The sequence below is a fragment of the Tursiops truncatus genome, chromosome 2, assembly GCF_011762595.2.
Source record: "Tursiops truncatus isolate mTurTru1 chromosome 2, mTurTru1.mat.Y, whole genome shotgun sequence".
Classification (NCBI taxonomy): domain Eukaryota; kingdom Metazoa; phylum Chordata; class Mammalia; order Artiodactyla; family Delphinidae; genus Tursiops; species Tursiops truncatus.
This window is the reverse complement of record NC_047035.1, coordinates 170,100,389-170,117,520: the sequence shown is the minus strand read 5'-3', so window position 1 is coordinate 170,117,520 and position 17,132 is coordinate 170,100,389. Positions and strand designations below refer to the sequence as shown.

At 37.7% G+C, this 17,132-nt stretch overlaps 1 protein-coding gene across 5 annotated transcripts in view; it reads left to right on the top strand.

Annotated features, from left to right (window-relative positions):
* MINDY3 (MINDY lysine 48 deubiquitinase 3) overlaps window positions 1-16,139 on the top strand; it is a 93,675-nt gene extending 77,536 nt beyond the window's left edge. For 4 of the 5 annotated variants that reach the window (XM_073801695.1, XM_073801694.1, XM_019933498.3 and 1 more), the window contains 4 exons: window positions 6,243-6,315; window positions 8,937-9,024; window positions 11,578-11,649; window positions 15,193-16,139. In XM_073801695.1, the coding sequence (XP_073657796.1) occupies window positions 6,243-6,315; window positions 8,937-9,024; window positions 11,578-11,649; window positions 15,193-15,342 (383 nt within the window). In that variant the 3' untranslated portion in view covers window positions 15,343-16,139. Of the gene's footprint in view, window positions 1-6,242; window positions 6,316-8,936; window positions 9,025-11,577; window positions 11,650-11,743; window positions 11,849-15,192 lie in introns of all 5 variants that reach the window. The other variant, XM_033852481.2, reaches the window with a different exon arrangement.
* Window positions 16,140-17,132: the final 993 nt, after the last annotated feature.

The window sequence follows — 17,132 nt, the reverse complement described above, 5'->3', positions numbered from 1 at the left end:
ACTCTTACCCCAGTGTAACCACTACAGACCCTTCTCAAATCAAACGTGTGGCTTTTCTGTAACCTGGCGTTTTGGATCCCTCTGCGTTAGTTCCTTTAGTGAGAATTTTAGAACTGAAATTGAAATTGGAAGTGAATGAGTTTCTTGAGAAAGGAAATGTACAAGGAGAGTATCAGAATGTCTTAGGAGATAATAACTGTGAAGGAACAAAGGCATAGAGAAACGCCTTCAGAGCAAGAAGGAGTGTTCACAGCCGTAGGAGACGTGGATTTGAAGAGCCTGATGTTATCTAGAAGGCCAGTTTGAAACAACTCTGTCAGGAATAAAGATACTAAAACTAAACTTTAGTGTCTTATAGTCACAAGTAGTAGATTTGTTTGCTTTTTGCAATCTCAGTTTTTTAAAATCATTAATGAGGCAGCAGCTCCATGTTGTCCACTAAAGTACAAGGAAAATTGTCTTATTGGCAGTATTGAAACAATTTATGATCAGTGGCAGTTTTTCAGAATTGAGTCCTGAGAAACACATATGAAAATAAATTTGCTGTGTTTTTACTAGAGAGAGAAAATTATTGATTAAATAAATTACTTTTCATCTATATAGTTTTATGTGTGACAACTTAGCAGGACTATAATCTGAATTGTTAAGAAGCAAACAAAACTTGTTCGGTCATCTTAGAAAAGCTCTCTCTTTCTGTCTATGACTTACATAGAAAATAAACTCCACTTTCTCATTTGAATATCCCTGTTTATGGTTTAGCTATTGACAGTCCACTCTAGGAAGCTGAAAGATTAAAAATAGAAAATTCTTCATTTTTAGTCACAAACTAATCAGCTAATTTACTGATTTGATCCCCCCTTCCCCCAACATAGCACAGTTATATTTCAGGATCTGAAATATATTTCAGGATCTGAAACACTTACTATATTAACAGTACTTACAAGTTTCTGGGTAGTTCCAGTTTCCGTTTAGCAGAGGCTGGTGTGGTGACAGTTGCCGTTTGTCACCCTCTTTAGAATATTTGTAGAAAAACTGACCTAGAGGGAAGCTAAAGAGAAGAGAATCCAAGTTCTGGTACCCGTGAGTACTCTGGTGTCTGTCTCACCCTCCCCACCTCAGCCTCGCTCCTACCCCGGGTGTCTGCACGTGCCTGTCAGGTAGGTAGACCTGTAATCAGCACTGTTAGCTCCTGCTTTAGGCATCTTATGAATTAAATGCAGTTGCAGGCTAATCACCATTTACAGCATTGCCTCCGTGAGACTGTATGTTCAGTGTTCTAAACAGGTGACTTATAAATCAGGTTTAGGTTTCAAAAGACCATCAGTAACTGAGGACCTGTCTAAAAATAGTAATAATCATGATGGCTGGCCTTTGCATGAAACATCACAGCTTATAAAGCAGTTTACCTGCGTGGTCTCATTAAAACCTTACCATAAATCTAGGAGATAAGCAGGGATGACCAGCACCATTTTGTTCTTAAGAAAAACCAACCTTGTGAGGAGGGTTTAGTTCACTTCTTCAGAGCTGCATGCCTAGTTGTGAGAACTGAGACCAGATTCGAGGTGTTCTTCCGGAAGGTCAAGCAATCTTTCCCCCTCTCTCCACTACCAGTACCTTTTTAAAAGGCTGAGGTCATAAAGAGCTGTGTTTTAACCTCTTTGTCTACTTTTAACTATTTTTAATTTATTGGAATAAGGATATGATATTGACTGTCATTCCCACTGAGCAGTTAGTCTCTACTTCAGAGTCTTTAGGATCTAAGGAGCTCAATCATTATTTTGACGCCAAGCGTACGTATAAAATAAGTTCAAAAATGTATTTTTAGCTGTTAGTTTCTCCTTTGTAATACTTCCAGAATTTTAATTTCAAGCAGGACCTTGACATACCATCTCTAATTACATGGTCCCTTTAATGAAGAATCCCAAATTCAGAAATGGAAATGAACACTAGTGTGTGTGCTCAGATCCTAAAGAGAATCAGGTACTGGTCCTATATAAAGTGTTACATATGGGCTTTAGAGAAAGTCCATAGTTTTGTTTCCTGGGGATTTGGGTTGGGGGGTGGCGTTTTTACGTTTTGTTTCGTTTCATTTTGGTTTTTACACCTCTTTTGTGGGGGAAAGTTTGGATATTTGGTTTGTATTCAGATACATATTTTATAGTAATTTTTAAAAACAAAAGAGTAGGGACAGAGGTAAATTGATCAATGTGATCAAAGATACTGGACAAGAGAGGAATTTTGGAATGCCTCCAGGTATCAGAAAATGGCTTTCTAAAATGCTAAAAGCATTCCAGTGGGTATCAGACAACCTGGATTTAAATCCCACCTCTGTAAACTCGGCTGTGTGATGTTGGGCAAGTTCCTTAACCCTAGTTTCCTCAGCTGTAAGATGGCCTTTGTATCTACTTTACATCATTATTCAGGTACTCAATAAGTTGACCATACTGTTGTTTAAAAAAGAAAAAAATCCAAAACTGTGTAGCATAGAGCTTATTCAGTAATCTCCAAAGAACTGAATTCTACACAGATGGTATTTGAAATTTTTAGCATCACCCGTAATGGGGTTTGTTTTGTTTTCTTCTCTCTCTCTCCCTCTTATTCTTTCTTCACCCCGCCCCGTTGTAGACTTCATCAACCCTGTTTGGACAAGGGATATATATTTTAATTTTAAAGAGCCCTTGTATTCTTTGTAGGTTGCTAAAATATATTGATAGCATCTTTTGTCTGAATGATTTCAGTGTGGTACATTTTTTTCATCTTTAAGAATAATTTTACTTGTTGTAGATAGTTTAGTATTCACCCATCCTTAGACATTATCTAGAAGTTGCCTTTTGTTTAATTCTGTCTTTTCTCTTCCTTTTAAATCACGTTGTCTTCTCTCTACCTTTGCATCCCTTCCGTCACTTCCATTCACCTTGCTGTACCATTCTCATCACTGTTTCCTGCTGCCCCAGCCATAGTTTTTTCTTTATCCTGTGCACCTTGTTTAGTTTGGTTTGCAACTTTCCCATCACATAATTGAAGTGGTTCTGCAGGACAGGCCGTAAAGCAGCTACTCACTTCTTGGTAAACTTCCTAGGTACAATTCACAGAGCTGTTTTTGGTTGAACCATGGTGCCTGAACAGAGCAGTTTGTTTAAATCTGAAGTTAGGATTAGCTTGAATAATTGAATGTAACAAATGTTATTGAGCAGCTACTTGTGTTAAGCACCGCGCTCGGCCCCCTGGTCATGGCATCCCTGCTGTCCATGGCCTCTGTTTACAGGGCCAGAGGCGCGAAGCAGCAGGGAGACACAAGCCAGGAGACCAGGGCAAGCGCGACTACGAAAATGCCCTAACCTTGCCTCTGGGCAAAAGCCACATACTTTTTTTCACTAAGAGTTCTATTAAATTGTAGGGATATGTTATTAAAGCGTCAATAATAATAGCTAGGTAAAGTATGATACAACATTGAGTAAAAATAAAATAATTTGTTAATTTTTTACTAAAAACAACAGCACTTAAATTCTCAACTTGATCTTGATTGTCTCCTCTGTTCCTAAGAAACTGTACTCTTTCTCACCTACAGGGGTTTGAAAACGTTAACGGTCCCCAGTGCTGGGTCCCCATCTCCTCTCACGCTGTTTCTCGTCCCGCTGTGGCTTCCTGACACCTGCTCTCTCCTGCAGCTCTCCCTTCAGCTGGTGCCTCTGCTAGGAGGCCTGCCAAGCTCCCCACCGTCTTTCCAAATGGGAATCAGGATGGGTCCTTCCTTCTCCTTCGAGGCCAGCTCGACTTCTTCACCATTCTGAACTGGTCCTCCTACCCAGCAAATTGCTAACTCACTTCACTGTTGTGCCCCTACCCAGCGCTGCTCTGCGCAGAGTTCCTCTTCCCGAGCTCTAGGAGCTGGGCGCTTCTTGCCATCTGTTTACTGGGTTTTAAAGAAACAAAAAAACCCCTCTGTTTTAAATTTATAAACGAACAGCTTTTTTCCTCCTTTTCAAATGTCTTAAACACAATTTAACTGTATGTGAATGTTGGCACCGTAGCTGCGTACCGTCACAACCGCGGGCACTGCCCCCTTGCCCTCCCCGCCCATCCTCCCCGTTCTTCTGAGCTTGAAAGCCTGTACAAGGCCATTTTATATTCATGTGGTTAAATTACCGATGCATTTAAGTTCTGCTTTTTCCTTTAGTGCTTCTTAGGTCGGCTTGAGCAATCAACCAATTGTACGCTCAGATTTCCTCTGCTGTTGGTATTGAGGGCTTATCATTGTGTCTCTGTTTCCATATTCTCTGAGGAACCAGCTGACTAAATACTAGATGGAGTGAGTTTCGATCTGCTTAGACTTAAGGCTGCTTTTTCTAAAGAATTTGTCTTGACAGGTATGATTATTAAAGAATAAAGTAATTTCAAAATTAGTGTTTTAAAAAGTAATTCCAAATCTCCTCTTCTAATCTTGGGTGTATTAAACGTCTCTGAGGTATTGAAAAAAATGGTTCTGCAGTCTCCAGTTATAAAATACTGTATGTACAAAAACTAGCGTCACTGGCTTGGTGTAGTCACTGCTGTACTCCAGAATGGCCGAGTGTACACGTTGTAAATCTCTTAGGCCCCTTAAAAATGTGTTGGAATGTTTAAGCTTGAGGTTAATCACGTTTGAGTTAAGGAGGTCATTGTGTTGTTTTCCTAGTTGTTTGTGTCCGTATACAGCCCATTAGCCCTTTCTGGGGATGGGAGCTGAGTCTCGGGTTACAGTAAGAAGAGATAAGGCTGCCTGCCATTCAATGCTTCAGAAGAATATTGTAATACACACTGCTTCTGTCAAGTGGATATACATGACAGCCCATAAACATGGAAACCTATCCGGATAACTGTTGCTGGCCGCCAGTAGCCACATAAAGCCTGTTTTACATTCGGAAATGCTAAGCTTTTAGCTGTGACCTAACTAAGCAAAAGGAGTAATTTTCTGCCTTTCAGACTCATCAGCTGAGGCTTACAAAGCTTGAATGCTTTTCACAGGTGCCTTCAAACAAGTTTTTTATTCTGTATACCTTCAGTTATTGGTAACCTGACAAACTGGAATTATTCTAAATGTTCACTTTCTAAAATTATATTTAGGATAATTTTTAATTATCCTAAATGATTCTTAGCCTTTTAGTCAAAGCCAATCTGTCTTCACATGGGCAAGCATGTGCTTATGAGGTTTAAGAAAAGACTTAAAAAAATCTTAACTTCTTTATTTCCTTGCTGATAGAGTACCACTATGTGCAGAAAGAGTAACTCCACTGTATTCTATAGTTTAATTATAGAAGCAGGGCTTTTGGGCATCTTGTCCTCCAGGACAAGGTTGTTTTTGTTTTTTTTCCTTAATTATCCTAATCCCTGAAAAGGTTATTGTGTTGGAAGCTGATTTAAAGCTGAGACAGTCTTCAGGAAAGAATAAATGGGTAGAGGAATTGTACATTTAAGGGAATTGTACATTTAAGGGAATCAAGTTGCTTGTTTATAAGTACTGTGGTTTCAAACTGCCCTACAAGCTTTTTGTGTGTATCACGTCCTATTGCATCATCTGAGTTTGGGCCATTTACCAATGCTATTTCCTCATCGAGCCCAAGAAAAGGAACATTTTCCATAAACTACTCTGCATCAACATTTGATTCTACTCTGCGTTCCAACTTTGAATTTTTTTCGCTATTAAATCTATGGCTTTTATTTAAATCAGGTCTGTTGATTTAAGTCAAGAGATATCTTTTCTTGATCGTATATTGTCAGAGATCTTTAAGTCAAGAGATATCTTTTCTTGATCGTATATTGTCAGAGATCTAAATAACAGTGGTTCATGAACATTCTTGCAAGAAGCTAAAATAACATGGCGACAAAAAGAATTTACTGGTAAAGATTTATTTTAATTGGATAACTGCTAAAAACTTAAGTAGGAAAAAACTTGTCTCATTTAAATTTGTAAGCCTGTTTAAGAAGTAATTTGGCTTTCAGGTTTCCTTGGAGTTCTCAGGGAGAAGTCATGTGGTTCATTTTTGTATTAGAAAACTAACCTTGAAAATAAATCTTTACCTATGTGCCCAAGAAAACTAAGAGAGTACCTAATAATAATATTGTGCCCCAAATAAACTTAATATGCTGTTTCTTGATTCTTTGTATCCCTCTTATGTGATTCTTCACTGGCATCTGGCTGAGCAGCAATAATAGCATTTCTTGAAGTAAACTTGATCCAAATTGCTTCTGTAATTCTTTTCCAGATAATGGATTCATACCTGATTCACTCCTAGAAGATGTGATGAAAGCATTGGACCTTGTTTCAGATCCTGAATAGTAAGCTACATACGAAGTATTACTTAACCAACTCTTGGTTCTGTTAAATGTAAAACGTTATACACACATTATTGCCTTTTTTAAAAAAATCTAAGCGTTTATGCATATATGAAGCATAGCACTTGATATTAAGCAACGATTTAGGAAGCAGTCAGACCAATCAGTATTATAGCAGAGACTTGACTTACTTAAAGTGAGCTTCCTTTTCCACTCTGCACTTATGGTCTAGTTTTTTCAAAAGGGTCCTAAAAATGTAAATGCCTTTTTCCTTATTTTTCTCACTGTGAAACTTCTTCCATGTTTTGAAATTTTGTGCCTGTCTTTAGCACCTTCAGCAAAAGTAGTGACAGGTATGTAGAATGTCTGTATTGCTAGTCGTCCCGCTTAAATAACCAGCAGGCCTTTGACATTCAGTCTTAAAGACCCTGAACATTCTAAATGATCTGAAACCTTTGCAAGTGGCCCCAGTATGTTACAGAATATAATTTTCAGTATTGCCTAACATTAATATCAGTCGTTGTCTTCGTTAATAATGTACATTATTACATCTATAACTTCTTCCATAAATTTGGGATCTTTATTATCCATGGGAAAAGCTCTCTCTGGTAAAGTGGATAGATCTTTTGATCAAATATGGTAATCAAATATATAATATATTAATCAAATATAGGTGATTTAAAAATCACATTTGATCTACACTATGTTTTCCTTTTTCTGCACAGTTGTCTTTTGTTTTTTCCCCCTTCTGAAAATGTATCTGACAGTGAACAAACTTTAGCTTACAAACATTTAAGGAAAGGATTCAGCAAAAGCAGCATAAAACATATTGGTACACAGTTTTTAGAACTTGATCCTGTTCTGTTTTTAAATAGTTAGGGTGTATTTTCTTCAAAAGTATGAAATACATATAAACATTTGCAGACTAATCACATCTGAATTAATATGTCTCAATGTCAGTACCTAGCGCTGTGATGTTACCCTTACTTAGTAAGGGTAACTTAGACATAATTGTTGATTCCAACTTAAAGAGGAGAAATTCAGAGACAGTTGAACTAGTCCAATAAATGAGATAATAGTAACTACCGTACTTCTTAACTGATTTCCAAGTGGAAACCTTGTTTACATTGCTCTAATATGCAAAAGGGAATTGAACGGAGGTAATTTTGGTTACTAACAATTCTTAAGATGGGAAGGAGGAAAAAGGCAAAGTTGGTTTTTTGTTTCAGATTCTTACGTAGATGCCTATACGTCAGCTACTTAATTTTCCTTGTTTCATCAGAATACATAACATACCCTGAATTTTAAAGTTAGCACAGTAGAGTCAAATTGTTTTTCTAGAAGTAGCTGAAAGATTGCACTGAGTTATTTATTCGGTCCTTTGGTCTAGTCACGTTTATAATATGTGATGGCCCATTAACAGGGCCTTATTATCAAGGACTAGTAAATTATATTAAATATAATATGACCTTGCCTTTCTCTGTTTCATGTCATAACCTCCTGGCATTACTCAGACCCATTAAAGTGTCATATCCTTTGCATGTTGTACAGTTGACCCTGAACAACACAGGGGTTAGGGGCACTGACCCCCGCACAGATGAAAATCCGTGTGTAACTTTTGACTCCCCCAAAACTTAACTACTAATAGCCTACTGTTAACTGGAAACCTTACCAGTAACATAAACAGTCTATTAACACATATTTTGTATGTTATATATATTATATTACTGTATTCTTAAAGTAAGCTAAAGAAAAGAAAATGTTATTAGGAAAATCATAAGGAAGAGAATTTATTTATGGTACATGTATGTATTTATTGAAAAACAAATCCACATATACGTGGACCTGTGCAGTTTAAACCCATGTTATTCAAGGGTCAACTGTATAATAAGTTGTATTTAACCTGACATTTATAGTTTGAAAGATAACATGGAGAATGAAAATTTTCTGCAAAGACCATTTTCATTTTTAAAACTCTCTTCAAACTGCAGTCCACTTTGCTCCGCCTTCTTTCTGGTCACACATAATACCTGTCAGCAGCCTCGGCTACACCTGATCGTTACACCTATACTTCAGCTCTTTGAGAATTATCTTACCTTTTTTAACCTTCAGTTTACACTGTAAGAATTTTAAGCCTCCACCTCATTTGGTTCTTGAAAGTAAGCTTTTTCAGAGATGTTTCTGTTTATCTGATGTACCACTGCTTTTGATGCTGTTTCTTTTTCTCTTTGGGCTTAAAAAAAAAAAAGTTTATTTTAAGTTAAATGCCTCTTTTGATAGTTAAATTCAGGCATAGCCATGAAGCAAAGAGACTGTGCCTCTGGGAGGTTAAAAGCCTGTTTTCACAAGCCTGGGTTTTTAAGTTACTTTACCTAATAAGGAACAATATTCCAAAGTCATCATCATAATTTAAATTCTAAATAGTAACAGATTACTCTGGTTTAAAAATAACCAAGTTTTGGCAAATTAGATGTCATCCTGTGTATTTGTCATTAAGGGTTTAAAAAGAACAGCTGTCAGGATTTTTGGCAGTCAGATGTGTTATAGTAATTTAATCATGGAAGAAGAAAAATAAGCTTTTTTCCCATTGGTATCCACTGTTTTTCTTTTTTCTCTCCCCATAGTATAAATCTCATGAAGAATAAATTAGATCCAGAAGGATTAGGAATCATATTATTGGGTCCATTTCTTCAAGAATTTTTTCCTGATCAGGTAATTTTGTTCTGTTGGGAGGATCATATTATGATTGTTTCAGCATTTTTTTCTTCTAGTTAAAAATGTTCTCACATGCAGATATTAGACTAATAAAGCACTATTATCATGTAAATACTTTCCCAACAGAGAGGTTAGACGAGTTGTGTGTTCCAATACAGCAACACAAAACTTTGGGGGACAGGGTTGGTGGAAGAGAGTATATACACCAATATAGACACATTGATATTGTTTTTCTAAAGGAAGATTCAAATTCAGAAGCTTGTGGAGTAAAAAGAGAAAGATTCTCTTAACCCACTCCCACCCCTGTTTTCCTTCTCTCGGGTGACTGTTGTTAATTGATTGGTATGTATCTTTTTAGAACTTTCTAAATACTAGCAAAGAAGGTAAAGGAGCCTGCATGTAGTGCGAACTGCTACCAGTGCTCTAAGTTCGAGGAGAATTTTAGTTGAGTAAAAGGAAAGCCTTTTACTGGAGTGGAGCTGTGCTGCTTCATGCTGGGACATGCCTTCCCCTGGCTGTGAAGGAGCTGAGTTAGAAGGATCTATCTATACCCGTCTCAGTATGCTCAGGTTATGTCTGTGTCATTGGCTAATTCTACAGCCTACACCTGGCTTGTCTTCCTATCTGAGTGCAGGGTTTTACCACCCACCCAAATTATTTAGCCAGGTGTATTGTGATCATTTCATCAGATACCAGCATGGTTTACGGTAAGACTAGCAGGCGCAGCTACCATTTATTGAGCATGTACTATGCACCCAGGCACCGTGTGCCCTACAAATTAGGTATTATTTTCCCCCCATTTTTGTCAATGAGGAAACAGAGGATTAGAGAACTTAAGAAAATGGTTTAACGTCATACTGCTAGCATGAGGCCAATTCAGGATCCAGTGTAGGTTATCCAAGCAAAGAGCCAAAGTACTTTAACCACTGTTTTACACTACCTTTCATTGCTATTTATTTTATATCAGTTGTTAGTTACTAGAACTGGAGATATGTAAATTGTATTCAATTGTAGTAAAATATTTATTTTGTAGGTTAAAGTATATTAACTAACTCTGAAAATCAACAGCCAAATTATCTAAGCAACTAACTGCACTGACTCATGTATACAATTAAGATGATTGAATAAATTCTAGAGTTTTCTGTTTTGTAAAGCATTTGAAGGGGATACAAAAAATTATGAGAGCTTAGATTTTAGACATGAAAAGTTGAAAACAGTTAAAAATGTAAACAGTCTTTCAAAATAACAGCTGAAGAGATAATGCAAAGTAGTATATGATTCATAAATTGAGACGATTGCTAGAAAGACCCCAAAGTAATAGGGAACCCAAATAGTGTATTCAAGGCAAACTTTACAAAGTAAGATTTGAACCAGATCTTCAAAAATGAGAAAAGACTTGCAAAGAGCCAACAACCAAAGGTCTCTTCATGGGAAGATGAAGAATATGCTTGTCTCAAACAGAATTCAGGAAGGTGAGTGGTTGGAGATAAGACTGGAAGGGTAGGTTAGGTCCTGTAGTTTAGGCTTCTTGGTTGCAAATCCCAGCCTGAACTGCCTGACGTGGGCCAGAAAGATAGGAATTGGGAGGAGTAGCTCAGAGCAACGGGAGGACAGAGGAAGCAGCGCCTGGAAGGTGGTGCCGGGAGCCTCTGGGGCTGGAAGGAGTCTCATCCCCACCTCATCCCTCCTCGTTGGAAAGGAGCTCCTTCTCTTGCTTCCAACTGGAAAAAATTCCAAGGAGGGACACTGGACCAACTTTTGTCACAATCAGATATGACCAGGAAGATCCTTAAGGGGCATGGGCACGGGGCACTCAGCCGTAGGCACTAAAGGGAATCACTGGGAGTCAGGCACCTGCAGGGGCCCGACCGTTAACGGCCTTCAAGGCTACGTTTAGGGAGGTGAACTTGAGCTTTAGCGAACTGAGAACCAAAGAACAGTGGGAATGACATGATCACTTTCTCTGGAAGTTAGTATAATGATTTATTCAGTTTCCTTTCTCTATTGAATGTTGTTTAAATCTCTCAGCACTATGTTTCCTTTTCACAGTTAAGGTTCACAATATTCAGAAGATATCTGTGGGGATGGAAACCCCCAGTTTGGTACTATGGACCGAATTGGAAGTATTGGTGCATATGTTTGGAATCTGAGTGAAAGTGGTATCACTGCCTTTCTGTATTTATTGAGAGGAACAAATTATAAGCAGAAAAAAAGCAGAGATACATTTTAGGAAATTTTTTTGCATTTTAAAACTGTGTCCTTTTTTAAAAAAAATTACAGTAATACATGCATTTATTTAAAAATATAAACTGTAGAAGAGCTTATAATAAAAATCAGCACTCCCCCAATTTCCAGTCTCTTCCCCAGAAGCAAATTTCAGCGTGTAGATTTTATGGTAGTTAACTGCATAAGTCTAAGTGTCTTGCTTTGTCAGATGATTCCATAATCAAAGGATGTGGAATTAAGAAACTTCCATTTTAATTTCAGTTGCTAATTAGAAATTGCCTGATACAGAGATTTAAAGTTTTAATTGTTCTTTGTTTATAACAGGGTTCCAGTGGTCCAGAGTCTTTTACTGTCTACCACTACAATGGACTGAAGCAATCAAATTACAATGAAAAGGTAAGATAACTCACGTTGTAATTTGTCTTCACCTGGCTTGATAAAATATAGGCGTATATAACAGTGTTTGATTCCCATAAACTTGCCACCTCAGGAAGGAGATTATTCTAGGAGTCTCTTCACTATCAGAGCATATTTTAGACCTGGACTCAGTGAGATCTTCATTGGAATGTCGGAGCAGTAATGTCACTGGGACAAGGTAACTCCATCTACATACATGTTGTTACCCTTGGGTGTTGTAGATATTACTAAATCAAGTTCAGTGTGCTGAAAGTTACTGATCTGTTTAAATGGAGGAGGAAGGGGTAAGAGTGAGATTTTTGATTTCGAAAAATATTTTAAAGGATTTAAATTAACATCCATAACACCTAGCATTTATTGAGCATTTACCTGGAATTGGCTTAAGCACTTTGTTTTATCTGAAGTTTAACACCATCCCATGAAGTAAGTATTGCCTGTATATCCCCCTTTTACAGTGGAGGAAACTGCCGCATGGGAGAGGTAAGCAGCTTGCCGCCGTCAGGCAGCCGGGAAACGGCGGAGCTGCGACGGGAGCCGAGGGCGTCCCCCTTAGAGCCCGCGGCTCACCCGCTGTGCTTTGCTCCACGGGCGAAGGCACATCAGTGCTTCACGTCCAGATATACGCACCGGCTTTAAATCAAAACTTTGGTCTCGCCCATTCACCCTCTTTGATTAATGAGCTTTGCCTACACCTAAGATATAGCTCCTATGTTTGCATTTATGCCAGTAACAGTCACGGTAGCTATAGCTAATATTAGAAGGTGTAAAGCCTAACGTGCCTTTTTTGTGTGTGTGTGGGAATACAGAAGTTATTCCTTTATTTTACTATAACTTTTAAATCTCAGAAAGCAGAAACCAAACCAAAAAACCAAGTATTTATACAAATAAAATAATAAACTATAAAACTGTACTAAGGGAGTAAAGGAAGACTTGAACAAATGATGACAGAAAGGGTGATAATTGAGCACGCTGTGTTTCAGAGAGCAGGGCGATTCCCGGCAGCGTCAACAGACTCACCCCTCACAGCTGGGAGCTCCCACTGGCTTTTGAGTTGGAAGGTGCCATAGAGACAGTTGGTGCTGAACCGCTGTTTACTGCCCTCACGAATGGCCTCCGGTGTCTTGAAATACTGTGGCAGGGGGTGTCTTCTTCCAGTGCCAGCAACTGGCCCCATTGTCCTGAAGCAAGTGGTTCCGTTTTTAATACCTTAAACGATTACCCTCTGTACTAGAGTATAATTGCTCTACAATGTGTGTCAGTTTCTGCTGTATAACAAAGTGAGTCAGCTATACACATGCATATATCCCCATATCTCCTCCCTCTTGTGTCTCCCTCCCACCCTCGCTATCCCACCCCTCTAGGTGGTCACAAAGCACCGAGCTGATCTCCCTGTGCGGCTGCTTCCCACTAGCTATTTTACATTTGGTGGCTAACATGCCTTTTTAATTTGAAATACGCATGCTGGTTTCAGATGTATCTAAATGAGGATGGCTAGAGAAAATAGATCATAATGTATATTAGATGCATAATTTCAGTTAGAGCAAATCTAAACCTGTGACTAAAATTTATTTTCATAACAATATAAATTAGAACTTTTATTACATTAGGTTTGAAGATCTTTTTCATAGTAAAATGATTTACTGATATCTATAGCAAAATATAAATTGTCAGTAAGCCAACGTGTATGCTCTGTTCTAATACGTGTGAATGAGTGCTTCCTCTAGAGTTTGAAGTTTTATGTAGCCTTGTCATAGAAGGTACTTTACAGTCACTACTTAGTTCCTTGCCTCTACAATCCCTGCAAGGTAGGTCAGTCACGTATTATCCATATTTTACAGATGAGGCCTCTGAGACAGGGAGATTAAGTGACTCAGCCAGGGTCACACAGCAAGTCATTGGCAGAGCAGGGATTGGAACTGAGTTCCTGATTCCCAATCGTGTCCTTGGTCTGCTTGACCACGCTACCTGTATATAGTAAGTTTTCAAGTTGTGCTCATGACAAGCGTCTGACATACTAACAAAGAGGTCAGAAATCAAAGATGAACTATTAACATGACAGTAGTATGTAAGCACTCTTAACACGAAGCATGTATGCCATTAAGTTGCAGAGGTATACCATAAAGTTACTCAGGAGCTAGAAATCTGGTAGACCTCAGAGTAAGGTACTACTAAAAATAGCTGAGGAAACAGACAACAGAAGGCTGGCCAAGCAGAAGGGAATGTGGCCCACCCGGGGGCACAGGCCAGGGAGGTCACACAGGTAGGTCGGGGTACTCCACCCAAGCAGGTCTGCTCTAACACCATGAGCAAGGGATTTTCAGAGAAAAGTTTTGCTTTGGAGAGCTGAAAAGCACGACTTAACAGTTCTAATAGTAAATTTATTCCATCAAAACTAGAAAGTACTACAGCAACCAAAGTACAGATGCAAAAAAGTAAAAGTATTTGTTTCACATTAAAGTATGTCTTTAGAGCCTCCTAAAAAGAGATTTATGAAACCAAATTATCTGGCCTAGTAATAGAAAATATTCCCATATTTAATGTATTTTAAGGAGACTCCAACTTAAGGCTAATCAGGTTGTTGTTTCTCTTGGCTCCTTGGTCAAATAGTTTATAGCTTTTATCTTGGAAGAACGTAATTACAATCATGTGTATCAGCCACTGAGTGTAAAAATCATTACACATACTTTGGAAGAGGGTAGTCATCTGTATCTGTTCCTTTTAAATTATGCAGTTAGAATTTCTCTTGGTACAAAGCGAAATTCATGACTGAATGCTTTAATGTATGCGGTGGGCGCTTATAATGAGGTAGGGCTTTAGCTAGTATGTTACTTCACAAATGACTTCTAAAAGTTGTTTAAAGAAATCAGAATTAAACTTTTCTGATATCTATCCACCTGCCAGTGTATCTTTTTAATAGTCATTGCCATTACATATAGAGATTTTTGTTTCTGACCTGACGTCCTTTAATTTTTTTTCTCCATGATTTTTCATGCAGAACAAAGTATATTCATGAATAGTATTTCAGAAGTATTTAGTACAATAATAGAAAATTTCATTGACAAACATCCAGTTTGCTTGCAGCTCTGGAAATTCAACATTTAGATTGAAAGAAGAAAATAAGTCCTTCTCAGAATATATAGCTGAGTGCCTCCATATTAAAGCAATAGGAACTAAGTAAATGTTATATAAAGAAAATATATTACTGGAAGCATGATTTTTCTTTTATCAGAAATAGTATGTTCTTGGGATTTGCATACACTTCTTATAAATCATGATCTTACAATCTAAATTCAGCTAGTAGTTAAAATTGTTTCACCATCTCATTTCCAGATTTATTTTCACATTAATCAGGAAGCAGATATTCTAGCTTATAATTTCTATCAGAATAAAACTAGATATAAAGTTCCATATGAAACAGTACACAGTGCCCTGTTTGCCAGCCTATGAAAAGCTGTGGATCCCTCACAAGACTTCGCTAAGGATATTGATTGATTGACCTTGTGGCTTTATTTTGTTCAACAGGTAATGTATGTGGAAGGAACCGCAGTTGTTATGGGTTTTGAAGATCCCATGCTACAGACAGATGACACTCCTATTAAACGCTGTCTCCAAACCAAATGGCCATACATTGAATTACTCTGGACCACAGATCGGTCTCCTTCACTAAACTGATTTGCCGAAGTATTTATAAGGAAGATTGTAATAGCAGATGTTGAAAGAGGGATGAAAGACTGGCGATTGGCTCAATTAAGCTATACACTGGTATCATTGATTAACTGTAAATAACAATTGAAAACACATTTTCAGTGTTTAAGATATGTTTAAATTATTTGTTTTAAAGCTTTAAGTTAAAGGTTACCCTATTTAAACTCTATGTGAAATTTACTAGCAAAACTAAGCTGTAATCAAAGTTTTATCACTGTTGCAGTCAGATAATTTGGTCATTTATCAAGCATCATATTATAACATTTTTATATTGAGCATCGAAGTTACTATTTATAAACTTCTACTTTGGGGTTTTATTTCATTCAGGCACAGTTTATTGTTTAAATGATTCTGGCATGCAATAGATCAGCCTCCACACTGAAATGCAAAAGAGTTTATCTTTGTTATTTTCTAAAATCTGGTTTCCATTAGAAACATTGATTGATAAATAACAAATTGTCAACCTGGACCTTTGACAATTGGCTTAGCTCTGGCATGTTTATAAAAAGTAGAAGCTATAAGGGAACATTACCATTTATTCACAGACATATAGAGGAAAGAGAATCTGATAGTCTTAAGACTGTCAGCTTTCACTGTATTGCCAAATACACTTCTCCAAATTTGTCCTAACAGCCCCATAAGCCAGCTTTCTTGTATATTTTAAATGTGATAAATGCATGAGAACATCTGTTATTACATTAGTATATTGCATTATTTATTATGATCCTAGTGGATGGCCTAAATAAACACTTTTTTTCCTTCAACTATATCCTTGATTTTTCACATTCATGGCTCAAAATAAATACTTTAAATGATTCTGCCCAGTAACCCTGAGAGCACAGCATAGAACAGACGCCTGCCGGATGCACACGACCCCTCGACAGGGACACCAAACCTTATGCTTACCTAGGACTTCTGTAACTCAGACAGCCAGGAGCACCAGAACCTGACGGGCAGCAGTCTGCATCAGTGGACAAAGTTGCAGAAGCCCCATCCTGTTCACTGAGAGAGATTTACTATATGTTGACAGGTTTGTTGCCCAGCAATTTGAGATGTGAATAGCCAGAAAATACTTTCTTTCCTTCACTTGAGAAGCCAACAAGATATCCTCTTAGGAATTTTAGAACTGAACTTTTACCTTCAACAGTATAGTTGAATATGTATTTCCTCTCTAAGTCTCTTGGGGGTTTTATTTATATTTTTATAGACATTAACAATTACAATGATTAGATTTTAGCATAGGAAAAAAGTAGCACAAAATTTTATATATAACAACTTTTGGTAGCACTGTGTTCAGGAGTGTGATACTAGCTACTACAGTTACAGCTGTAAAGTGTATTTCTGGTACATCTTGCCTATTACCAAATGGCTGTAAAACACATTATACTAGAATTAGTCTCTAACTCTGGTCCTAAATTCCATAAGGATTATGAAAAAGCATAGATTCTTCTCAAACATTGAGCCTACACTGTAGTCATTTCTCCTTACAGTTGCTTCATAACAAACCATCCCAGAATTCCACAACATAATCATTTTACAAAGCCTGTGGCTCAGGAGTTTGAACAGAATACAGTGGGCATGGCTTATCTGCCTCTCAATCTGGAGGCCCAGCTGGGGAAACTGTAGGTTTCTTAACTCATATGACTGGCATGACTGGGACCTTAGCTTGATCTAACTGACAGCTGTCAAACACGACATCAAACAAACAACTGCAGATACATTTTCTTTTCACGTCCAAGTGGGACACTTACCAAAAC